The sequence below is a fragment of the Oncorhynchus nerka genome, linkage group LG5, assembly GCF_034236695.1.
Source record: "Oncorhynchus nerka isolate Pitt River linkage group LG5, Oner_Uvic_2.0, whole genome shotgun sequence".
Lineage (NCBI taxonomy): Eukaryota > Metazoa > Chordata > Actinopteri > Salmoniformes > Salmonidae > Oncorhynchus > Oncorhynchus nerka.
In genome coordinates this window covers 49,786,221-49,813,074 of record NC_088400.1, presented here as the reverse complement: position 1 = coordinate 49,813,074, position 26,854 = coordinate 49,786,221, and the positions used below count along the sequence as shown (strand labels likewise).

Genomic DNA, 26,854 nt, shown 5'->3' with positions numbered 1-26,854 from the left:
GAAAGAGCTGCAAAACCTGGACCCGTACAAATCAGCTGGGCTTGACAATCTGGACACTCTTGAAACTATCCGCCGCCATAGTCGCAACCCCTATTACCAGCCTGTTCAACCTCTCTTTCATATTGTCTGAGATCCCCAAGGACTGGAAAGCTGCCGCGGTCATCCCCCTCTTCAAAGGGGGAGACACCCTGGACCCAAACTGTTACAGACCTATATCCATCCTGCCCTGCCTATCTAAGGTCTTCTCAACAAACTTGACCATCTCGAATCCCACCGGCTGTGCAATCTGGTTTCCGAGCTGGTCACGGGTGCACCTCAGCCATGCTCAAGGTACTAAACGATATCATAACCGCCATCGATAAAAGACAGTACTAGTACTGTGCAGTCGTCTTCATCGACCTGGCCAAGGCTTTCGACTCTGTCAATCACCATATCTTATCGGCAGACTCGGTAGCCTCGGTTTTTCTAATGACTGCCTTGCCTGGTTCACCAACTACTTCTCAGACAGAGTGCAGTGTGTCAAATCGGAGGGCCTGTTGTCTGGACCTCTGGCAGTCTCTATGGGGGTGCCAGAGGGTTCAATTCTCGGACCGACTATTTTCTCTGTATATATCAATGAAGTCGCTCTTGCTGCTGGTGATTCTCTGATCCACCTCTACGCAGACGACAACATTCTGTATACTTCTGGACCTTCTTTGGACACTGTGTTAACAAACCTTCAGGCGAGCTTCAATGCCATACAATACTCCTTCCTTGACCTCCAACTGCTCTTAAATGCAAGTAAAATTAAATGCCTGCTCTTCAACCGATCGCTGCCTGCACACCCCTGCACACCCCGCCGGACTAACATCAATACTTCTGACATAGAATATGTGGATAACTACAAATACCTACAGTGCCTTGCGAAAGTATTCACCCCCCTTGGTATTTTTACTATTTTGTTATCTTACAACCTGGAATAAAAATGGATTTTGGGGCAGTGTAAACTTCTGACCCACTGGGAATGTGATGAAAGCAATAAAATGTTAAAATAAATAATTCTATCCACTATTATGGATAGATATTCTGACATTTCACATTCTTAAAATAAAGTGGTGATCCTAACTGACCTAAGACAGGGAATATTTACTTGGATTAAATGTCAGGAATTGTGAAAAACTGAGTTTGGCTACGGTGTATGTAACCTTCCGACTTCAACTGTATACTGAGATCATGTGACAGATTATGTGACACATAGATTGCACACAGGTGGACTTTATTTAACTAATTGTGTGACTTCTGAAGTTAATTGGTTGGACCAGATCTTATTTAGGGGCTTCATAGCAAAGGGGTGAAAACATATGCACACACCACTTTTCCATTTTAATTTTTGATCATTTTTTTAAACAAGTAATTTTTTTCCATTGTACAACTTTATGTATGTCCATTAAATGAAATCCAAATAATAATCCATTTAAATAACAGGTTGTAATGCAACAAAATAGGAAAAACAACCAAGGGGGTGAATACTTTTGCCAGGCACTGTAGGTGTCTTGTTAGACTGTAAACTCTCCTTCCAGACTCACATTAAGCATCTCCAATCCACAATTAAATCTATAATTGGCTACTTATTTCGCAACAAAGCCTCCTTCACTTATGCTGCTTAACATGCCCTTGTAAAACTCACTATCCTACCGATTCTTGATTCTCGATTCTTGTGTCTCCAACACACAACTCAGCAAATTGGATGTAGTCTATCACAGTGCCATCCGCTTACCCACCACAGCGACCTGTATGCTCTCGTTGGCTGGCCCTCGCTTCATATTCGTCGCCAAACCCACTGGCTCCAGGTCATCTACAAGTCTTTGCTAGGTAAAGCCCCGCCTTATCGCAGCTCACTGGTCACCATAGCAACACCCATCCGTACCACGTGCTCCAGGAGGTATATTTCACTGGTCATCCCCAAAGCCAACTCCTCATTTGGCCACCTTTCCTTCCAGTTCTCTGCTGCCAATGACTGGAACGAATTTCAAAAATCACTGATGCTGGAGACCTATTTCTCCCTCACTAACTTCAAGCATCAGCTGTCAGAGCAGCTTACCGATCATTTTACCTGTACACAGCCCATCTTTAAATAGCCCACCCAACTACCTCATCCCCATATTGTTATTATTTTTTTTGCTCTTTTGCACTCCAGTATATGTATCATCATCTGCACATCTATCATTCCAGTGTTAATGCTAAATTGTAATTATTTCGCCACTATGGCCTATTTATTGCCTTACCTCCCTAATCTTACTACATTTGCACACACTGTATATAGATTTTTCTATTGTGTTATTGACTGTACGTTTGTTTATCCCATGTGTAACTCTGTGTTGTTGTTTTTGTCTAACTGCTGTGCTTTATCTTGGCCAGGTCGCAGTTGTAAATGAGAACTTGTTCTCAACTGGCCTACCTGGTTAAATAAATGTGAAATAAAAAAGTAAAAACATTGTTGGGAAGGGCTGTAAGTAAGCATTTCACTGTTGTCTACACCTGTTGTTTATGAAGCATGTGACAATTAAAATATGATTTGTAAGACAGGTGTCATTTTCATTGAGATTGTAGGCTCATTCTGCATTTCCTGCTGTTATTCACAAAATGGTACTATATTGCTAATTATAAACTGGGTGGTTCGGGTACTGAATGCTGATTGGCTGACAGATGTGGTATATCAGACCGTATACCATGGGTATGACAAAACATGTATTTTTACTACTCTAATTACATTGCCAACCGGTTTATACAGCAATACGGCACCTTGGAGGTTTGTGGTATATGGCCACTCCACTTTGTGTTGTGTCTAAGAACAGCCCTTAGCCGTGGCGTATTGGCCGACTCGGGCCAACTCTTTTCTGTTTTGCTGCGGGCGATTCCCTGATCCACCTCTACGCAGATGACACCATTCTGTATACTTCTGGCCCCTCCTTGGACACTGCTATCTAACCTCCAAACGAGCTTCAATGCCATACAACACTCCTTCCGTGCCCTCCAACTGCTCTTAAATGCTAGTAAAACCAAATGCATGCTTTTCAACCGTTCGCTGCCTGCACCCGCACGCCCGACTAGCATCACCACCCTGGATGGTTACGACCTAGAATATGTGGACATCTATAAGTACCTAGGTGTCTGGCTAGACTGTAAACTCTCCTTCCAGACTCATATCAAACATCTCCAACCCAAAATCAAATCTAGAGTCGGCTTTCTATTTCGCAACAAAGCCTCCTTCACTCACGCCGCCAAACTTACCCTAGTAAAACTGACTGATCATACCGATCCTCGACTTCGGCAATGTCATCTACAAAATAGCTTCCAATACTCTACTCAGCAAACTAGATGCAATTTATCACAGTGCCATCCGTTTTGTTACTAAAGCACCTTATACCACCCACCACTGCGACCTGTATGCTCTAGTCGGCTGGCCCTCGCTACATATTCGTCGCCAGACCCACTGGCTCCAGGTCATCTACAAGTCCATGCTAGGTAAAGCTCCTTATTTCAGTTCACTGGTCAAGATGGCAACACCCACCCGTAGCACACGCTCCAGCAGGTGTATCTCACTGATCATCCCTAAAGCCAACAGCTCATTTGGTCGCCTTTCCTTCCAGTTCTCTGCTGCCTGTGACTGGAACGAATTGCAAAAATCGCTGAAGTTGGAGACTTTTTTTCCCCTCACCAACTTCAAACATCTGCTATCTGAGCTAACCGATCGCTGCAGCTATACATAGTCCATCTGTAAATAGCCCACCCAATCTACCTACCTCATCCACATACTGTTTTTATTCATTTACTTTTCTGCTCTTTTGCACACCAATATCTCTACTTGCACATCATCATCTGCTCATCTATCACTCCAGTGTTAATCTGCTAAATTGTAATTATTCGCTCCTATGGGCTATTTACCCCCTACCTCCTCATGCCTTTTGCACACAATGTATATAGACTCTTTTTTTCTACTGTGTTATTGACTTGTTTATTGTTACTCCATGTTTAACTCTGTGTTGTTGTCTGTTCACACTGCTATGCTTTATCTTGGCCAGGTCGCAGTTGTAAATGAGAACTTGTTCTCAACTAGCCTACCTGGTTAAATAAAGGTGAAATAAATAAAAAAATAAAAAAATATATACCACACTTTCTTGTGCCTTATTGCTTAAATATACTGAATCAACATATTTACTATTCGAGGGAATTTAAGGTATTAGATTTGAAATGTGTGCATAGGACTGAAATAACATTTAGATTTGTTGTTAAGACAAATGCTACTGTCACGTTCTGACCTTTATTTCCTTTGTTTTGTATTTATTTAGTATGGTCGGGGCGTGAGTTGGGTGGGCAGTCTCTGTTTGTTTTTCTATGATTTGGGTATTTCTATGTTTCGGCCTAGTATGGTTCTCAACCAGAGGCAGGTGTCATTAGTTGTCTCTGATTGAGAATCATACTTAGGTAGCTTGGGTTGCATTGTTTGTGGGTGATTGTCTATGTTGATGGCTTGTTTCAGCGCAGCTCGCATTAGCTTCACGGTTGTTATTTTGTTTACTGTTTTTGTATAGTGTTTCAGTGTTCAGTTCTTTCTTTAATTAAACATTCAACATGAACACATATCACGCCGCATTTTGGTCCTCCGATCCTTCTCGCCTCTCCTCTTCAGATGAAGAGGAGGACGACCGTGACAGCTACACTATCTCAAGAGATGTTAGACAGCGCCATCATTGTGGTTCACCAAACCATCATTGTGGTTCACCAACTATTTGTATTTTTTTATTTTTTTTACATTCACTCACATATAACGTCTTGTGCTGGGGACAATAAAAGGACACTAAAATGTGCAGTTTTGTCACACAATACATTGCCACAGATGTCTCATGTTTTGGTACTACGACTGCAGGAAACGTTGTTTTAGAAAATTTGGCAGTGCATCCAACCGGCCTCACAACTGCAGACCACGCGTAACCACACCAGCCCAGGACCTTCACATCTGGCTTCTTCACCTGCGGGGTCATCTGAGACCAACCACCTGGACAGCTGATGAAACTGAGAAGAATTTCTGTCTGTAATAAAGCCCTTTTGTGGGGAAAATGTATTCTGATTGGCTGGGCCTGGCTCCCCAGTGGGTGGGGTGCCAGGCTCAGGCCCACTCATGGCTGCGGCCCTGCCCAATCATGTGAAAACCATAGATTAGGGCCTAATGAATTTCAATTTACTGATTTCCTTATATGATCTGTAACTCAATAAAATCATTGAAATTGTTGCATTAACATTTTTGTTCAGTATAGTTTACATCATAAAACGTGGGAATTAACTACAATGACCACAATGTTTATTTTACAACTGCTCCCGAAGAGAGATTAATGTTGGATCGTGAGGTGATATAGAGAGCAGCTGTTGCTTCGTGAGGGATCTCTACCTGAAAATGCATGATCTAAGTGATTGATAGTTTATATTCATAAAAGTGTGCTTTATTTACTTTGAACTACAAAATATTGATTTTGTCAAACAGCATAGGAGGCAGCTCTATAGAGATGATGACTTGAAATGAAATAATAAAGTAATCAAATAAAACAAGTGAAATATACAAAACAACTGATATATTTTATTAAAGTAAAGTCATGTGAACAAATGTTGGCTAGTAAGTCATAAGCAGTAATGGGCAGTCACTACTATCATGACTTTTATTAATTGTTTCATATTTTGTAATAATCTAACTGAAACCAACCTCAAAATCACTCAGCACTATATGCCATGAGTATTTACTGAGTAAAATAATCTTAAGCACCAGCAGGCACAGAGGAGGAGAAAGAAAGACAAAACAATTGAAAAGAAGAGGAAAAGAGACAGGTAAAGATGAATGCTTAGCCAACGAGGAAAGACATTTCCTTTTCTTTTTCAGTTTCAGCCTGAAGAAGCTTGGGGGGAAAGCTAAAAAAGTGAGTAGTTGGAGCTAGTGCATCAGAGCTCTTCAAGGATGTTGAGCTCTCCAAAGATTTTACCCGTATCCTTTCTTGATTTGATTTGCCTGAAGGACTACTCCCCCGCTTAAGCCTGACTAGGAGAGGAACAAGACAAGAAAAATACTATGCCAATTTGCCTTTTACTCTTGTAACTTTTCTTGTCTCACCTAGACATGCTTTACATACAAAGTGCTGATGAGTGACCAATTTTACTGGGAAATTCATTATGCATTATTTTTCTAGCCGTGATGTGTCAACCCCAGTGAAATGTCAGGGGATATTGAGCCAGTTGTAAATGTCAGACTGGGATGATTTGAGAAAGGGAATTAGGCAAGAAAAGGTAGCACAATATGTGTTAGTGTTTCTTAGTTCGGTGAAGATTAATTTACATCATTATGTTGTACTAGAGATTGAGGGTTTGGTTTTAGCTCTTTCACTATTTGCTCTGTGTCTAGTTTTATACAGCGACATTGACTGACTATATAAACTACTGCATTTACCCATCTCTCACTACCGGGTTGCCATGTTAGGCTACATTTTTCAAGAAAAATGCTCACTAATAGAGATGTAAACAAATTTGTACAGTCAGGGAGAGGGTGTAAATGACACTTGCCAGTTGGTCCGCGCATGCTTTGAGTACAGGTCCTGGTAACCCATCTAGCCCTGCGACTTTGTGAATGTTGACCTGTTTAAAGGTCTTGCTCACATCGGCTACGGAGAGCATATTTACACAGTCGTCCAGAACAGCTGGTGCTCTCATGCATAGTTCAGGGTTGCTTGCCTCGAAGCGAGCATAAGAGGCATTTAGCTCGTCTGGTAGGCTCGCGTCACCATTGTAGTCAGTAATAGTTTTTCATCCTTGCCACATATGACGAGCGTCAGAGCTGGTGTAGTAGGATTCAATCGTAGTCCTGTATTGACGCTTTGCCTGTTTGATGGTTGTTCTGAGGGCATAGCGGGATTTCTTATAAGCTTCCGGATTACTGTCCTGCTCCTTGAAAGCGGCAGCTCTAGCCTTTAGCTCGGTGCAGATGTTGCCAGGAATCCATGTCTTCTGGTTGGATATGTACGTACCGTCACTGTGGGGACAACATCATCGATGCACTTATTGATGAAGCCGGTGACTGAGGTGGTATACTCCTCAATGCCATTGGATGAATCCCGGAACATATTCCAGTCTGAGCAAGCAAAACAGTCCTGTAGCGTAGCATCCGCGTCATCTGACCACTTCCGTAATTGAGCGAGTCACTGGTATTTCCTACTTTAGTTTTTGCTTGTAAGCAGGAATCAGGAGGATATAGTTATAGTCAGATTTGCCAAATGGATTGCGAGGGAGAGATTTGTATGCATCTCTGTGATGTGGAGTAAAGTTTTTTTTATCTTCGGATCTTGTGACATGCTGGTAGAAATGAGATAAAACGGATTTAAGTTTGCCTGCATTAAAGTCCCCAGCCACTCAGAGCGCTGCTTCTGGATGCTTATGGCCTTGTACAGCTCGTTGAGGGCGATCTTAGTGCCAGCATTGGTTTGTGGTGATAAATAAACGGCTACGAATAATATAGATGAGAACTCTATATTATTTGTGTCGTCATTTAGGCAAGTCTCCGTGAAACATAAGATATTACAGTTTTTAATGTCCCTTTAGCAGGATAGTCTTAATTGTAGATCTTCCTGTTTGTTTTCCAATGATTGCACATTGGCCAATAATACTAAGGGTTGCGGTGGTTTACCTGCTCGTCGGCGAATTCTTACAAGTCACCCAGTCCTCCTCCCCCTTTTTCTCCACCTTTTTTTCATGAGGATGACGGGATTTGGGCCTTGTCTCGTCAAACAGTATATCCTTTACGTTGAACTCATTAAAGAAAAATCTTTGTCCAGTTCGAGTTGAGTGTTCGCTGTTCTGATGTTCAGAATCTCTTTTCGGTCACAAAAGACAGTAGCAGCAACAAAATGAGTTCAAACAATGCGAAAAAACAAATAAAATAGCACATTTGGTTAGGAGCCCGTAAATGGCAGCCATCTCATCTGGCGCCATTAAGTAGTCTATGATGAGATTTAAATCTCCCAGATGGAAAGTTCCACCGATGAGGACAAGTGTCTTGCCATTCAACGAGATATCATCAATGTCAACTCTAATTGAAACTAAATTACACTCCATTTACTTTTATAGTTCCCACAAGGACAATAAGTTGATCCAGGTTTCAGAACCTTGTGCTAATAAATAATAAGGACCATAGAAAAGCCTTACATGTTCTGTTTAGAGCTACCGGCATAATGATGGTCACTTGCTTGAGTTATTATTAACATCCTATTGGCATGAGGGAATGGTGGGTAAACATAGACAGAGAGAGCCGGGGGCTACTGCTGTATCTCAATTGGGAATTGTATTGCCCGAGATAAAAAATTAAGAAAGAATTGCCTACCTGCAACCAACCCATGGTAACTATTGTATAGGAATGTATAGAATAGTGTAGAGTAAACATGGCTGACAGTTTTATCCACTTTGCTGTTGCATAAAGGCATAGATTTGTTATAAGGCTTTTAGCAATATGTGCTTGAAAGCATGTCATGTCTATTGGCCAAGTCAACACAACCTGTGGAATGTATGGTTCTTTGAATTTCCTTGCCAAAGAAAATGCAAGCAGGAAAAAGTAGATGGTAATGTGTAGAAAATAAAAAGAGTGGACAATCCACTCTGGACTGGTCCTGTCACTCACCGAAAGCTGTGTAGAACTCGTCCTTTGTCAGGTGCTCGTCGTCATTGATGTCGTTGTATTTGAGAAGGTCAAACAGGGTGCACTCAGAGACATCCTTGGACAGACCTTCCTGCTTGATGACCTGCAACAGAAAAATGCATTTAGACCTTGCCTTTTAAGTGGGCCCGTATATAACTTACAGTTAAAGCTAAGTCTAGGCCTGGATTTTTCTGGGTCTGTGATTTTCATTTTTCTTGTACTTTTTTCCCCCGCTGTCTCCTTTTTTGGGGGGGTTGCTGAAACTGGGAACCACTTGAGGATCTGGGATTTCTAATGTTACAGCATAGAGCATGCAATGCAACACAATCAGTTCTCTGTCTAAATATAGCACGTCAAGGAAGACATTGATTCCTCAGTAATAAGATGATTGAAATAGAGAAATATCACAACCTCCCCAGTGTTGTTTTCCAATGTCAGTAAGACCTGAATGCATTTCTTTGTATGACACTGTAGGTGAATGTGCATTCAATTACACTGGAGAAGACCCACTGAGGTGTAAATTGTGTGTACAATTCATGGTTTAGTGGAGAACAGGTGCCATCCTAAAAACCAGCCCAGATTTGATCATCTCTGCAGACATAACAATGACGACAAACTTGAAAATTATGTTTCTAACCTCAACTCAATTTCACATTAAAAGCTTAACTCTCAAGCCCAATTTCATTCTTTGTCCAATCCCTTCAACAACAAAAAATGCATTCAGGTGAGAAGTTGTGGGTTGGGGGAATTGCTATTAATATTCATTTTGGAGTGGGTAAACATAGTTGTACCTGATCCCAACCTGTTCTTACTAAATCCACTTGCAGTGGAAGTTCAAATCCCCCATTGGATGCAAAATACATCTTTGAAATGTGGACTCACATTTATTGTGTTGGGAAGAAAAATGCAGTCATCACCTTGAATATGAAGATTAGGTGCTCAATTCAGTCCAACCCGAAATTGCAGTATTTAGGCGGTAGCTATATTCTCAATTGTCAAAGAAACTCACAGATTGGTCTTGGGTACTGTATAAAAACCTACAATTACTACCAGAGGGATCCCTCTCACAGCAGGTACAGTGGGGCAAAAAAAGTATTAAAAAAGTATTAGTCAGCCACCAATTGTGCAAGTTCTCCCACTTAAAAAGGTGAGAAAGGTCTGTAATTTTGATCATAGGTACACTTCAACTATGACAGACAAAATGAGAAAAAAAATCCAGAAAATCAAATTGTAGGATTTTTAATGATTTTATTTGCAAATTATGGTGGAAAATAAGTATTTGGTCACCTACAAACAAGCAAGATTTCTGGCTTTCACAGACCTGTAACTTCTTCTTTAAGAGGCTCCTCTGTTCTCCACTCGTTACCTGTATTAATGGCACCTGTTTGAACTTGTTATCAGTATAAAAGACACCTGTCCACAACCTCAAACAGTCACACTCCAAACTCCACTATGGCCAAGACCAAATAGCTGTCAAAGGACACCAGAAACAAAATTGTAGACCTGCACCAGGCTGGGAAGACTGAATCTGCAATAGGTAAGCAGCTTGGTTTGAAGAAATCAACTGTGGGAGCAATTATTAGGAAATGGAAGACATACAAGACCACTGATAATCTCCCTCGATCTGGGGCTCCATGCAAGATCTCACCCCGTGGGGTCAAAATGATCACAAGAACGGTGAGCAAAAATCCCAGAACCACACGGGGGGACCTAGTGAATGACCTGCAGAGAGCTGGACCAAAGTAACAAAGCCTACCATCAGTAACACACTACGCCGCCAGGGACTCAAATCCTGCAGTGCCAGACGTGTCCCCCTGCTTAAGCCAGTACATGTCCAGGCCCGTCTGACGTTTGCTAGAGAGCATTTGGATGACCCAGGAGAAGATTGGGAGAATGTCATATGGTCAGATGAAAACAAAATATAACTTTTTGGTAAAAACTCAACTCGTCGTGTTTGGAGGACAAAGAATGCTGAGTTGCATCCAAAGAACACCATACCTAATGTGAAGCATGGGGGTGGAAACATCATGCTTTGGGGCTGTTTTACTGCAAAGGGACCAGGATGACTGATCTGTGTAAAGGAAAGAATTAATGGGGCCATCTATCGTGAGATTTTGAGTGAAAACCTCCTTCCATCAGCAAGGGCATTGAAGATGAAACGTGGCTCTTTCAGCATGACAATGATCCCAAACACACCGCCCGGGCAACGAAGGAGTGGCTTCGTAAGAAGCATTTCAAGGTCCTGGAGTGGTCTAGTCAGTCTCCTGATCTCAACCCCATAGAAAATCTTTGGAGGGAGTTGAAAGTCCGTGTTGCCCAGCAACAGCCCCAAAACATCACTGCTCTAGAGGAGATCTGCATGGAGTAATGGGCCAAAATACCAGCAACAGTGTGTGAAAACCTTGTGAAGACAAACAGAAAATGTTTGACATCTGTCATTGCCAACAAAGAGTATATAACAAAGTATTGAGATAAACTTTTGTTATTGACCAAATACTTATTTTCCACCATAATTTGCAAATAAATTCATTAAAAATCCTACAAAGTGATTTTCTGGATTTTTTTTCTCATTTTGTCTGTCATAGTTGAAGTGTACCTATGATGAAAATTACAGGCCTCTCTCGTCTTTTTAAGTGGGAGAACTTGCACAATTGGTGGCTGACTAAATACTTTTTTGCCCCATTGTATGCTTTCACTTTTCACAATTAGAAGTGTGTGGGCATGGGATGAACATTGTAAATAAATTATTTCTGCCCGATGTGGGATTTAAACTCACAACCATTGAACTGTAAATCAACTGCCATAACAGACTAAGCCACCAATCAATCATAGCATTTGGAAGAAGAAAAAAATACTACAATTTGACATGACCACCATTGTCATTTATTTCTTGTTGTGATGGATGTAGCTACTGATATAAATGTGAATCTACATAGTCTACATGTTTATTTTCTCCGTATTCATAAAAGCACATACATTTGTATGAAACGGTAAGCAAAAACACAATTTTGTGGAACATCAGTAGTCTAGTCAAGGAAGCATCATGCAAAATATAATGGCACATTCCACTTACCAAGACCATTGCCAAATAAGGTGCGCCGTCACCTAATTGTATAGTTAGCTTTGAGGTGGTACCACCCAGCACATCTAGAAGAGAGTGTATTTCATACTGAACCCCTCCCTTGAGATGACGTGAAATTATTATATTTTAGTCATTATATCTGTTTGGGCTTCTTGCGGTCCATTTGCATTCTACAAATTATTTCTAATTCTAATTACAAATTATTTGTAATTATGTTCAAGGCCCCCTGACCATCCGTTCAAGAAAAGATCGGCCTGCGGATAAATCTAGATGATCCCTGACGTAGAGGCACCTTCTCAAGATGTCACGCCTGCTCCTGCTCCCGCTCCCTGGCGCTCGAGGGCGCCAGGCTACCCGTCTTTACACGCACCTGTCACCATCATTACACGCAGCAGCGCTCATTGGACTCACCTGGTCTCCTTCTCACGTGGTTGATTGCCCCTGTATATCTGTCTGTTCCTCGGTGGTGTTCCCTGTGTCCGCATTAATTGTTGTTACGTGTTCCTGTTCCATGTCTGTCAGTTATTAAACCTTCCCTTCCTGTACCTGCTTCTTATCTCCTGCGTCGATCCTTTCCCAAGAGGCCTCTACAACATGATTTCAATGGTACAGTCGAACCGCTAGGGTCAATAAGAGCTAGATTTACTACTAAAAGACCAAAATATATCACTTTTGCAACAAACTATCACAATGAAGACCAGCATTGACGTGTTTCACTATAACTAAGCCTAAAACATCTGTTTTTCGATGAAAAGATAGTCTATAGATCTCTTATTTCTGGAAGTAAATAGTATTATCCCGAGGAAACCCCTTTTCATGCTGCAAAGACTCTCTTGTTATGTTTTATATATGGTTTGAAATATGACAAGTTGGATCTACAGTATCTCACCGTCAGGCTGACTTTCACTCATCCATCATTCTAGATCAGCTGTCATGAAGCTTGGCAAAATATGACAGTATTGGGAAGTAGTGAACGACTGTATTTTGCAGTAGCTTGGTGGAAGTTGAACACAATTCAAATCTCAGTAGTGTTTTCTGTAGTTAATCACTTTTTGCCATGTAAACTACACTACTTTTTGGGGCAAAAAGGCAAGAAAATAATGGAGAAATAGGCAATAATTTATTTTATTTTTCAGCTTCAGACCTGCTTAAACCGTTTTTCTAATTTGTCGTCTATGACATTTCAGATTTAGATATGATAATTTTTCCAGAGGTAGCTTGAAAACTATATAATTTTTAACAATATTTTTTATCAAGGGTAGCTTTTCTTTAGCTTAACTTCTTCTAGAAGTAATTGGTAGTTTGGTCAACTATGATTTCAGAGTAGCTTCCCCAGCACTGCTGCCTAATGTATCATCATCAAGTATGTCTTGTTCTTTGCAACTTTGCCTATGCTTTCTGAACTCTTACTGAACTACAAGTGTAAACTATAAAGAATGATCAAAATGTTTGTGATGATTCAACCTCGTATGTTGATTTCAAAAACGTTCTTAAAGCCATCTGTGCATGATAAAGTACTAGAAATGTATTTCCATTGACCTCTATGACTTCACAGTACATTACAACATTTGCTATAAGCACTCATAAAAGTGTATCCATCCTTTAAGACAATTGCTAAGAATTGGCAGTTGAATGCATTCATAATACATTATACACAGTTGGTTCAGAGAAAGTGTTCTAAAAAAACAGGGTATTCCAAAGTATTCCCTGCTTTTCTGAACCACCCCATGGCGGACGGATTGATTCAGGGAGATGGTCATATTAGAGGGGGCTGTGAATCACCACAGTCTTTGATGATTCTCACACCATCTCTTAAATGTTTTATGTCCCGGCTAGAAATCAAACCATCTTTACCTTGCTCTGTAGTTGATGTTCGGGTTTGATATACCGGAGGAATCGACACTATCTGATTGCATCAACATAGAGAAGGGGGTCAGTGTCTGAAGATAGAGTGTACCCACCTGACCCTTCTTCCACTCAGATCTGAAGACACACACATACGCATGCACACACACATTGAACACACAAACACACACGCGCACACACTATACCAGGCCTTAACCTTTGAACTAAATGATTCACATTGTGTTTGGAATGCTGCCAGAGTCCGTGTCAAATTAACACCCCATTAACTTTATGTATTTTATGTATTTTACTTAACCTTTACTTAACTAGGCAAGTCGGTTAAGAGCAAATTCTTATTTACAATTAACAAATACACAAATAGAAAACTCGTAAATGAGGGCAAAAATGATTGGTCACGTCAAATTTGTATAATTTAACCTGGCAAAACAAGAAGAGCGAAGAATTTAGGATTTCAGTGGTTGAATTCCGGGCCATGAGTGACTTCTGAGATGTGGCATAGTTTTGAGGACCTCTGAGATGTGGCATAGTTTAAGGTCAATTGTGTCAACGTCTGATATTCAGAATGAATGACTTTTGTAGACAAGACAAACACGTTGGGCTTAGAATAGCTACTACATATTCTGCATGTAATACCAGTTTGTACTGTATATGTACTGTGTCACCATTGCCATATGTTTCAAGGATTAAGAGGGACCTTAGCATTTTCTGTGAGGAATGACTTAAAACCAACATGGCGTTACTCAATCTGCGCAGTGGATGTTTGTGGACAGACTTTGACATTAAAACACCTGGATAGACGATGGCTCATAGCTTTGTGTCTAGCCCTTAGTGTCATCCGTAATGTAGTACTTTTGGTACCCATGGTAACTACCTGAAGCAATTTACCAATGTATCAACAGGGAATATTTGCATAGTCAAATAAAGCCCAACACAACATTACAATTTTTCTTTCGTTATATGTATTTCACCCGCTGTTCATTGATTTATGCTCCCATCCCCAAGCTGAAAGCATTGCTGTTATGTAAATATATATATATATATATATTTATAGTTAAATATCAGAGTTGTTGGCTGTAATCAAATGGGGCACTTTGGATTCAAAAGAGTGAATGCATAAGAATATGAATCAAGCTTGTTTTCTATCTCACATCAGTCTAATAGAGACAGGAGTAATCAGAGTGCCACTGGATATATTAATATGAAACTGAGAGCAGTTGAAAGGTTATTTAAACTAGCAGTGGTTGCTTACTTATTCAATTATTTAAATGCATGGGATATAAACCAGTCCTCAGGTATTGCGAAACATAAATTCATTCTGCATAAAATGTCTTCCTTTGTCATGAAAGTCACACAATACTCCATATTCAACCACACTTTTTCCGGGCCGTAACAGTCAAAGCCGACATTCTACCCACGAGCGGAACATTCCTTTGACCTGGATTATTACATTTCTTAGTCACCTCGCTTTCTGAAGCAAAGACCAACTGAAAAGGGAATAATATTGAAAATATTACATCAAGATGGCTCCTATAGTAAATTACTAGCAGGCTATAGTAAACGCAATGTTAAGGTTCTGTTTGTTGACCCTTTCTTCATTTCAGGGAAGGGTGTGATGGCATGGCTACTGACATGTGGGAGAGACTTACTGTGGCTTTATTGTCCACCCTCGTGTCCTCACCTGTGATAGTTCCCTACTCCTTGGTGTGTAGTAAACACAATGTTTCATTGGTTTTTCCCTTTTTCTTTCAAACACTTAGTGACATCCAAGTCCCGGCCTCCTCACCTGTGATAGTTCGCTGCTGTCTACTCTCCCGCTACCATCGGCGTCGAAGCGCTTAAACAGAAGGTCGACCAGCTTCTTTCTGGTGGCCATGTTTTCTTTGTGGCCCCCACGGTTGCCAGTTTCCATGTATCGCTGGTCATGCAGGTTCAGAATTTTGGTCTTCAACCTCCGGTAGTCACTCAGTCTGCAGTTGTCATCTGAGGAACAACAACAAGAGAGAAGAAGTTAAAATGGCTTAATCATGTAAAGTGAGGCCCATATAAAGCCAATGTGCACACCCAGAGACGTCATACCCATAGGAGGTACAAGGACACTAACATCTCAAATTTCTCCTGTTTTTATTTTATTTTCAGATGTTAAACTGTTTTGGGATAGGGGGCACCATTTTCACTTTGGGTGAATAGCGTGCCCAGAGTGAACGACCTCCTACTCTGTCCCAGATGCTAATATATGTATATTATTATTCGTTTTGGATAGAAAACACTCTGAAGTTTCTAAAACTGTTTGAATGATGCCTGTGAGTGTAACATAACTCATATGGCAGGTGAAAACCTGAGAAAAATTCCAACCAGAAAGTGGGACATCTGAGGTTGTGGTTTTTCAAAGATTGGCCTACCAAATACACATTGAGATATGGATAAAGTTGCACTTCCTACGGCTTCCACTAGATGTCAACCATCGTTAGAAACTTGAATGAGGATTCTACTATAAAGGAGGGGCTGATGAGACCTCTTTGAGACAGTGGTCTGGCAGAGTGCCTTGGTCTCATGACGAGTTACCTCTCGTTCCAGTGCTTTTCTGAAGACAATGGAATTCTCCGGAACATTATTGATGTTTTATGTTAAAAACATCCTAAAGATTGATTCCATACATCGTTTGGCTTGTTTCTACGACCTGTAACGGAACTTTCCGAGTTTTTGTCTGGGCAAAATGTTTTTGTCTGGGCGAAATGCTCAGCCTCATGAAGATGGATTACTGGGCTGAACACGCTAACAACAAGTGGCTATTTGGACATAAATTATGGACTTTATGGAACAAATCAGTCATTTATTGTCGAACTGGGATTCCTGGGAGTGCCTTCTGATGAAGATCATCAAAGGTGAATATTTATGGTGTTATTTCTAACTTCTATTGATTCCAAAATGGCGGATATTCCTCTGGCTGTTTTGGGTTCTGAGCGCCGTTCTCAGATTATGCTTTTTCCATAAAGTTTGTTTGAAATCTGACACAGCGGTTGCATTAAGGAGAAGTATATCTTTATTTATGTGAATAACAGTTGTATCTTTAATCAATGTTTATTATGAGTATTTCTGCAAAATCACCGGATGTTTTGGAAGCAAAACATTACTGCACGTAAGGCGCCAATGTAAACTGAGATTTTGGGATATAAATATGCACATTATCGAACAAAACATACATGTATTGTGCAAGATGATGTCCTATGAGTGTCATCTGATGAAGATCCTCAAAGGTTAGTGATTTTATCTATATATTCTGCTTTTTGTGACTCCTATCTTTGGCTGGAAAAATGGCTGTGTTTTTTTTTATTTGGCTATGACCTAACATAATCATATGTTGTTTCTTTGCTGTAAAGCATTTTTTTTAAATCAGACACGATGGGTAGATTAACAAGATGTTTATCTTTCATTTGCCATATTAGACTTGTTAATGTGTGAAAGTTACATATTTCTAAAAAATATTTTAGAATTTCGCACGCTGCCTTTTCAGCGGAATGTTGTGGAGGGGTTCCCCTAGAAAGGTTAAATAATTTAATAAAAAATGTAAGCCCACATTTGATCAAAATTATTTATAAAAAGTGTTATTATGCGGAGGGGCACACTAACTGGACCATATTTTTCCTATCAGCTAAACACATCATATGTTATAGCAATCTCAGTCGATGACACAGTCGATGACGTGACACGCAACTATTAGTTGATGCATGCAAAGTCTAACCAGTGGAACATGACTAGTATTGTTAGTAGAGGAGCATCTGATTTGATTTTAGCTGCCGGTGATGGGCAGGACCCGCAGGAGATATGTTTGTAAATTCATTTGATCAAGCTATGTTGCCTATTGATTCCTTCTTGATGGGCCAGCGTCGTCAGGGTTTGGCCGTGGTAGGCCGTCATTGTAAAAAATTATTTGTTCTTAACTGACTTGCTTAGTTAAATAAGGATGACTCATTTCAACTGGGCACAAAATACTCTGAAACACAACCGAAACAAACAGAAAATGCATCCCCAAAATGTGTAGAGTCACTAGCTTGACGCAGTCATTGTGTGTATGGGACCAAATACTTAACTTTTTACTAAATGAATACACATAAGTGAATTTGTCCCAATACTTTTGGTCCCCTAAGATGGGGCGGGGGGTCAATTTACAAAAAGTGCTGTAATTTCTAAACGGTTCACCCGGTATGGATGAAAATACAGTCTGCACTTTAACCTCATAGTCATTGTATTATTTCAAATCCAAAGTGCTGGAGTACATAGCCAAAACAACCAAACATTTGTGCCCCTTCTAAAATAATGGGTACAAGACGCCCCTATCTGCAGCATATGAGTCTCTGTTCATGCAGAATATTAAGTTTAGCACTCTCATAACTTGTAGTGTTGTGTGGGTTGGCAATGATGGAAGTTGTGAGCGAATTCATTATCAAACACCAACAGTAAGAGAAAATATGATGATTTGTGTTTGCAATCCACCACCAAAAAGCAGACATCAAAAGAGTCAACTGCATGAAATATTCAGCATAGAAGAGTTACGAGCAAAAATAATGACTGGAACTTGTCATTCCAATGTATGACATATTGTAAAACTTATTTTTCTTATTTCTAGAGAAGTGTTAGTGACAGTTCTGTTGGCTGTTGTGAACTACACCTGAGTAGACTTTGCTTCCTCCAGACAGAAATAAAATACTAAAGCAGGACAGAAAGTTTGAGGGAATGTTTCGAGTTGCTTTAGACAGGTGTTCTCGACAGTGGCATAACACAATTAGTGACAGACAGTCGTCTCAAGACAAAGCCTCTCAAGGACTGTGGCATCCCCATCTACAGGGTGTGACTGTGCACCATTTTGCTGCCAAGCGCTGCACATCATGAAATGGCCTCTGTTTTGACAAGCCTTGGTGACAGAAAAGCTGCCTCAGAAATGGCCGAATGAATAAAAGATAAATGGCTGCTAGCCCTAGCCCAGGGGATATGAAGGTCAGTGTTATCAAAAGCCCTGGACACACAGGGACAGACAGACACACACACACATAAATACACATGCACACACTGCAGGCACATACTCACACACTCTTATGGACAGACACTCGCACACTCTCTCTCTCTTTCTATAAAATACACACACATACAGGTACACATACAATTACTGAGCATTCATTCAACAGCCTCGGCAGCAAATAACCTATTTTCTAAAACAAACTAAAAAATATATACTTAAGCTGTCAAGTAGGGAGCTTTGAAAATAATGGCAGCCACTCATAATGCATGCTAGACTAGTATAGTGTCTAGTGCTTCGGCTATGTTGTGAGAAGAGTGCCGTTGTTAACCCCTACCTAAATTCTTTGTGAAACACTCAAACGGCTTGGTGAGTGCATCTCTTCAATACAGTGTGTTCCGAATGGCTGGGAATCCGTCTCGAATGGAAACAACCCCTTACATTCAACCAACTTGAACAACACCTGCGAGAATCGAATTGTTCATGTTTGCTACAACCACAAGCAAACTTGACGAGGGTCGAAATACTGGATAAAGTAAGTTAGTTTCAATTTCAGCCAAGGCTTTCTGAAACATCTCTTCGGCGATGCATTCGGGACTGCAAAAAAGACTCCTAGAGAGACTTCTGTCCCCCTGGAGTGCCTCTGTATGATGAAAACTCCGGCAACATTGTTCATGTCGGAAACGTAGGACCACTCCTCAAGGCCCGAGAGACTCCATGTAAAAGCAGTCGCCATGGCTGACTGGCCCTTCTGATGGGGATTTTTTTTCTTCCACCGCCGCCACGGATTCCCATTCAGACATTGTTTTTAAAAATAAGAATATTCTGGTCACGTTAGGCGGGTGTGACGCTAAGTGGCTCGCTAAGCACGAAAGACCCGTTGCGTGTTATTAATTGTAATGGACTGATGAAATAATTTGCAGGTCAGCTCCCCATTCGAGGATGAGAATATATGGGCGAGCAGACGCACGCATATTGGCCAGAAGGGGTTGAAGGATACGATTTGGATCCATCACGAGAGCCCCACACCACAGAGGTTTACTGTGACAGCAGAGTAGAATATAGCAATCAAACAGAGTAATTGTTCACAACACTCGTGGTCCTAATGCTGAATCATGGAATCATGCCTTGTGCAATGGCTTTGCTGCATGGCGAATCTGAAGGAATTCATTTGTCTTTGTTCTGTCAAGTCATTCTTGTTTTTCATTCCCGCAATGATAGATAAAAAGAGGGTCCCAGTGAAAACGATAAGATGGAGAAGAGACTCAATGGCATTTTTATCTGCGAGCGGTTAATATGATCAATCAATTCAAATTAAATCATTTTTAAACTAATGCTGTGCAGCTCTCTGGAGAATATATGATAGATGATCATTTGACGGTCCATTCACGGCTTTAGTCTCTTGCTTATTTGATTTGAAACTAATATGTTTATTCATGTTATTCCAATTGACATGTTTGAGTTGTCAATACATCAATTATACTGAACAAAAATATAAATGCAATATGCAACAATTTCAAATATTTTACTGAGTTACAGTTCATAGATGGAAAGCAGTCAATTGAAATAAAGTCATTGGGCCCTAAATCTATGAATTTCACATGAATGGGCAGGGACATAGCCATGGGTGTGTCTGGGAGGGCATAAGTCCACCCACTGGGGAGCCAGGCCCAGCCAATTAGAATGAGTTTTTCCACACAAAGTTCTTTATTAGAGACAGAAACCTGCCTTACCCCCCCTCCCCTCAGACAATCCCGCAGGTGAAGAAGCCGGAAGCCACATCTTTGGAAGCCACATCTTTGCACATTTTAGAGTGGCCTTTTCTTGTCCCCAGCACAAGGTGCACCTGTGTAGTGGCCATGCTGTTTAATCAGCTTTTTGATATGCCACACCTGTCAATTGGATGGATAATCTTGGAAAAGGAGAAATGCTCACTTACAGGGATGTAAACAAATTTGTGCACAACATTTTGCAGACATAAGTTTTTCGTGCATATGGAAATGTCTGGGGTCTTTTATTTCAGCTCATTAAAAATGGGACCAACACTTTACATATTGCGTTTATATTTTAAATCAAGTGGCAAAGCATTGCAATAATCTGTCATTACTTCCCCACAACCTGACTTAACAATATTACATACAGAGTTACACATTACGCATTGTAATCGCATGGGATCAATAACAACGATCCATGGATTACAGTGTACACTGCTTTTTTACATGCCTCTTTATCATATTTCTGCTACACATTTTGTACACAGAAAGAAACATTTTCAAAGTTAATTTCTACAGTAAACAATTCAAGTGCTCAATTAGGACCCCCCCCCCCCCCCTCCAGTCCATATAATCATATTCATAATGATAAAAGACGTGAAACTGATTCTAGAGCAGCACTTCTACTCTAGGACGTGTTATGAATATGGGCCCTGGTCCTCTAGGTCCGTCGTGTACGTTGGTTTTCATCCTTTGCCTTTAAGACACTGTATTATACACGGGTAACCAAATGTGTGAAACCTATGTCTAAATTAGAAACATAAACAGATCAAGCTAGAGGGACATAAAAGTCAGCAGTACTATGGCCCTTGAGGATTGAGCCTTTGTAGCTTTGAATCCAAACTGACATGATCCCTTTTACCATTGTTTTGGAGAATATCACTTTAAATTCTAGCCAAGGGGCTTTTGCAACCCTCATATAGATCTATCAGCCATTATTACAAAGCGTAAACAGGATATTATGTATGTACGGGGAAGAGTTGCAATGAGACAGTTCATTAAGGGTAGATTAAACATCCACTTCACCCCAAACCACAGTTCACTGTTAAAGGGACGGTGAATGCCGCTGAACTCTGTCCTCTACTCAAAAAGTATTGCTGTTTTATTTATGTAGAGAAAGAGGAAAGAGGCTGCTCAGCGGAATAGCTTGTGTCACATCCCCCCCCGTCCCCGTTTCCCCGTCCCCGTTTCCCCCCCATCCGCCAGGTACTGCCTCCGCCCCACCATACATCAAATCACCACGGCGTGACAACTCGGCTACCCAAATCAAAGGTCACTGATTGCTATCTTAAAGACCAACTAGAGGTGTCATTGGTGTAACACCTGACTGGATCCGAAATGGATCTCTGGGCAGTGGGCCGCAAACTCCCACAGCTGCTCTGCCGAGCCGGGGGACTGCATTACTGCAGCCGTAGCCAGCCCACTACCGATTTGCTGTTTTTCTGAGATGCAGTCAATGCATTGAATTAGACTCTGTATATTCCTATAGACATTCTACACCGAATTGGACATGGAACATTCTCATTCTAGCAACCTAGCTAGCTATCAGAGTCCAGATCAAATTAAACGATCCATTGCAACCTGTGATTTTGCCAGCTATAACAGCGGTGAGGTTGATACCTCACTGAGCTCCAGGTGAAAAATATTCTTATTCTGTCTGTAGCCCTTCTCTTCGCTCAGTCTCTGTCTATCTCTGTCTCTTTACCGCCTTACTGCTACCTCCCAGTGTGTATTGGCACCCCCAGTTGCACCTCTAATTTGCTTTTCTCACTCCTGTGAGCTGAGCCCACTGTTCCTCTCCATTCCTTTATCTTCAATCACACACGCACACGCACACACTCGCGCACACGCACACACTCACACGAACGCACGCTCGTGCACACACACACATACCTTTGAGGAGATCATTATTTGCCAGGAGTCTTGAATCTACTCATTCTCTAAGAACTAGCTTTAGAGAGCCAGTACCATAGAGATCCTGTTCAATTATTGTTAGTACTCTAATTCCTAATTCTATGGCCAATACACTCTCTCCCTAATTAGCTCAACTCAGCTCTTATGCATTTTAGTGTCCCCTCACCTTTTCTTCGCAAAGTGAAATCTGTTCCAATTATGTATCCGCTGCGGGATTCACATTCCATTGGATCTCTATGAAAACATTATGTTTTCATCTGTGCTACTGAAATACATTCACATTCCATCGTTATTCCATGATTTAGAAGACCAAACCCATTTTTATCATAACCCCCATACCAGTGGCTGTCCATGTCATTTAAGACAAGGGAAAATATATTTTTTTATCGCTATTACAGCAGATTACATGACTGGCATTCATATTCCATTCACCAAGCTCAATTTTATTTATTTTTTATTTTACCTTTATTTAACTAGGCAAGTCAGTTAAGAACAAATTCTTATTTTCAATGACGGCCTAGGAACAGTGGGTTAACTGCCTGTTCAGGGGCAGAACGACAGATTTGTACCTTGTCAGCTCGGGGGTTTGAACTCGCAACCTTCCGGTTACTAGTCACACACTCTAACCACTAGGCTACCCTGCGGCTACCCTGCCGCAATGTAACATGGATAGGTTTAGGCTACTACATGATACTCAAATTTTGCCTGTACCCATCATGAGGTTGCTACAACCTAGCCTATGAATGAAAGTTTACAACGTAAACTGATCTACGCACAAGTCGAGAGAATTATGAGTAATCAAGGTGACAGACAGGTCACGTTCAATACCGTGTTGCACACTCTTGCCTGCATTCAGCTGATCTACGGTATAATCATTAGACCAACAGTTGCAAACGAGAGTTTCTATTGGACAAATTAAGGTATGTCTATCCCTGTTTCGTTGCTATTGCTTCTGTTTAAGATATATATATATATATATATATATATATATTTTGTTTTTTAATCGGCACAATGAATACACACACCCCTGATCACAAGCAAACACAGTTAACATTCATAGCAGCCACATTCAAACAGCTCATTGTATATATAATTACTTCTTGCATCTATCTTATGGACTTCAGTGCACAACACATCAGCTGTCTGTGACCAGGCAAAAAAACATTTCCAAGCAAACCTTCATATCATGACCGCTACCTGCTACACACAGCCTACATCATTGTCACCATATTAGCTAACGTCAAGTCAACATAGCTATTAGAACTAACACGTAAGTAAACCCACTGGAATCGGTGTACGAGCAGTTTAGTAGTTACACCGGTGGGCCCCAGTGGCAATAAATTAAATAAAACCAAAAGCTTACCTTGAATTCCAGTGTTGGATAACCATAGTCAGCTAGCTAACATAGCGTCCTTCTCTGATTGAGCTGGGTGTTTGAGAAGACCAAACTAGCTAGCTGTATTCCATGGTAGCTAAGTAAGTGAAAGAGAAAGTGAAAAAAATATATACTACAAAATATAGCTAGCTCTCTCTCTTTCTCTCTCTCGCTTCTCCTTAATTTTGGAAGAAATACATTTGTTCAAAACTGTTCAACTTCTGAGCCTACTGTAGACTGCAAACCAGTGTTTTAATCAATTCTTTGGTGACATGTGAATGTATTTAGTATTAGTGTTGTAAAGTACTTAGGTAAATATACTTGAAAGTACTACTGAATAGTGTTTGGGGTATGTGTACTTTACTATTTATATTTTTGACAACATTTTGTTTTACTTCACTACATTCCAAAATAAATAATGTACTTTTTACTCCATACATTTTCCCTGACACCGAAAAGTACTCATTACATTTTGAATGCTTAGCAGGACAGGAATTGGTCCAATTCATGCAATTATCAAGAGAACATCCATGGTCATACTCTGATCTGGCAGACTCACTAAACACACATGCTTCATTTGTAAATAATGTCTGATTGTTGCAATGTGCCATTGGCTATACAGTGCATTCAGAAAGTATTCAGTCGCACTTGACTTTTCCCACATTTTGTTACTTTACAGGCCTATTCTAAAATGGATTCAATTGTTTTCCCCCACATCAATCTACACACAATACCCCATAATGAGAAAAAAAACATTTGGTTTGGACACACCTACTCATTCACCTACTCACACCTACTCAGTTTGGACACACCTACTCATTCTAGGGTTGTACTAGTTTCTACATTGTAGAATAATAGTGAAGACTTCAAAACTATGAAAAAACACATGGAACCATGTACTAACCTAAAAAGTGTTAAACAAATCGAATATATATTTTATATTTGAGATTCTTCAAAGTAGCCACTCTGCATTGAAGACAGCTTTGCTCACTCTTGGCATTCTCTCGTATCAAAATGTGGCAAAAGTAATGGGGTCTGAATACTTTCCGAACGCACTGTACAATGCACTGTATAATGAATTTAAATTAATTTATACTTTTACTTTTGTACTTAAGTATTTTCAAATCAAAAATCAAATCAAATTTTATTTGTCACATGCGCCAAATTCAATTCAACCTTACAGTGGAATGCGTATCGGCAAGAGTCAATTTGCAGGGGGCACCGGTGTCGAGGTAATTGAGGTAATATGCAATGCAAAAAGTCTGGATAGCCATTTGATTAGATGTTCAGGAGTCTTATGGCTTGGGGGTAGAAGCTGTTTAGAAACCTCTTGGACATAGACTTGGTGCTCCGGTACCGCTTGCCGTGCAGAGAGAACAGTCTATGACTAGGATGGCTGGAGTCTTTGACAATTTTTAAGGCCTTCCTCTGACACCGCCTCATATAAAGGTGCTGGATGACAGGAAGCTTGGCCCCATGATGGACTGGGCCGTACACACTATCCTCTGTAGTGACTTGCGGTCGGAGGCTGGACAATGTTAGTTTGTTGGTGATGTGGATGCCATGGTACTTCAAGCTCTCAACCTGCTCCACTACAGCCCCGTCAGTGAGAATGGGGGCATGTCGATCCTCCTTTTCCTGTAGTCCACAATCATCTCCTTTGTCATGACCACGTTGAGGGGGAGGTTGTTATCCTTGCACCACATGGCCAGGTCTCGGACCTCCCTATAGGCTGTCTCATCGTTGTCGGTGATCAGGCTTACCACTGTTGTGTTATCGGCAAACTTAATGATAGTGTTGGAGTTGTGCCTGGCCGTGCAGTCATGAGTGAACCGGGAGTACAGGAGGGGACGGAGCACCCACCCCTGAAGGGCTTGGCGGATTGTTATCTATCAGGATGTCCAGGATCCAGTTGCAGAGGGAGGTGTTTAGACCCAGGGTCCTTAGCTAGTAATGAGCTTTGAGGGCACTGAGCAGTAGCCAATGAATAACAATCTCACATAGGTGTTCCTTTTGTCCAGGTGTGAAAGGGCAGTGTGGAGTGCAATAGAGATTGCATCATCTGTGGATCTGTTGGGGCGGTATGCAAATTGGAGTGGGTCTAGGGTTTCTGGGATAATGAGGTTGATGCGAGCCATGGCCAGCCTTTCAAAGAATTTCATGGCTACAGACATGAGTGCTATGGGTCGGTAGTCATTTAGGCAGATTACCTTGGGCACAGGGACTATGGGGGTCTGCTTGAAACATGTTGGTATTACAGACTTAGGTTGAAAATGTCAGTGAAGACACTTGCCAGTTGGTCAGCACATGCTCGGAGTACACGTCCTGGTAATCTCCTGGAACAGCTGATTTTCTCATGCATGTTTCAGTGTTACTTGCCTCGAAGTGAGCATACAGTAGAAGTTATTTAGCTCATCTGGTAGACTCGTGTCACTGGGCAGCTCTCGGCCGTGCTTCCCTTTGTAGTCTGTAATTTACATTTACATTACATTTAAGTCATTTAGCAGACGCTCTTATCCAGAGTGACTTACAAATTGGTGCGTTCACCTTAAGACATCCAGTGGAACAGCCACTTTACAATAGTGCATCTAAATCTTTTAAGGGGGGTGAGAAGGATTACTTTATCCTATCCTAGGTATTCCTGAAAGAGGTGGGGTTTCAGGTGTCTCCGGAAGGTGGTGATTGACTCCGCTGTCCTGGCGTCGTGAGGGAGTTTGTTCCACCATTGGGGGGCCAGAGCAGCGAACAGTTTTGACTGGGCTGCGCGGGAACTGTACTTCCTCAGTGGTAGGGAGGCGAGCAGGCCAGAGGTGGATGAACGCAGTGCCCTTGTTTGGGTGTAGGGCCTGATCAGAGCCTGGAGGTACTGAGGTGCCGTTCCCCTCACAGCTCCGTAGGCAAGCACCATGGTCTTGTAGCGGATGCGAGCTTCAACTGGAAGCCAGTGGAGAGAGCGGAGGAGCGGGGTGACGTGAGAGAACTTGGGAAGGTTGAACACCAGACGGGCTGCGGCGTTCTGGATGAGTTGTAGGGGTTTAATGGCACAGGCAGGGAGCCCAGCCAACAGCGAGTTGCAGTAATCCAGACGGGAGATGACAAGTGCCTGGATTAGGACCTGCGCTGCTTCCTG

General features: G+C 41.3%; 1 protein-coding gene across 2 annotated transcripts in view; it reads right to left on the bottom strand.

The window, feature by feature from the left end:
* The window catches only part of LOC115129559 (follistatin-related protein 5-like), a 180,327-nt gene that overhangs the window by 63,305 nt on the left and 90,168 nt on the right, over positions 1-26,854 (bottom strand). For both annotated transcript variants that reach the window (XM_029660041.2, XM_029660042.2), the window contains exons 5-6: positions 15,436-15,632; positions 8,687-8,807 (exon numbers count right to left, since the gene is read on the bottom strand). In XM_029660041.2, the coding sequence (XP_029515901.1) occupies positions 8,687-8,807; positions 15,436-15,632 (318 nt within the window). The remainder of the gene's footprint in view (positions 1-8,686; positions 8,808-15,435; positions 15,633-26,854) is intronic.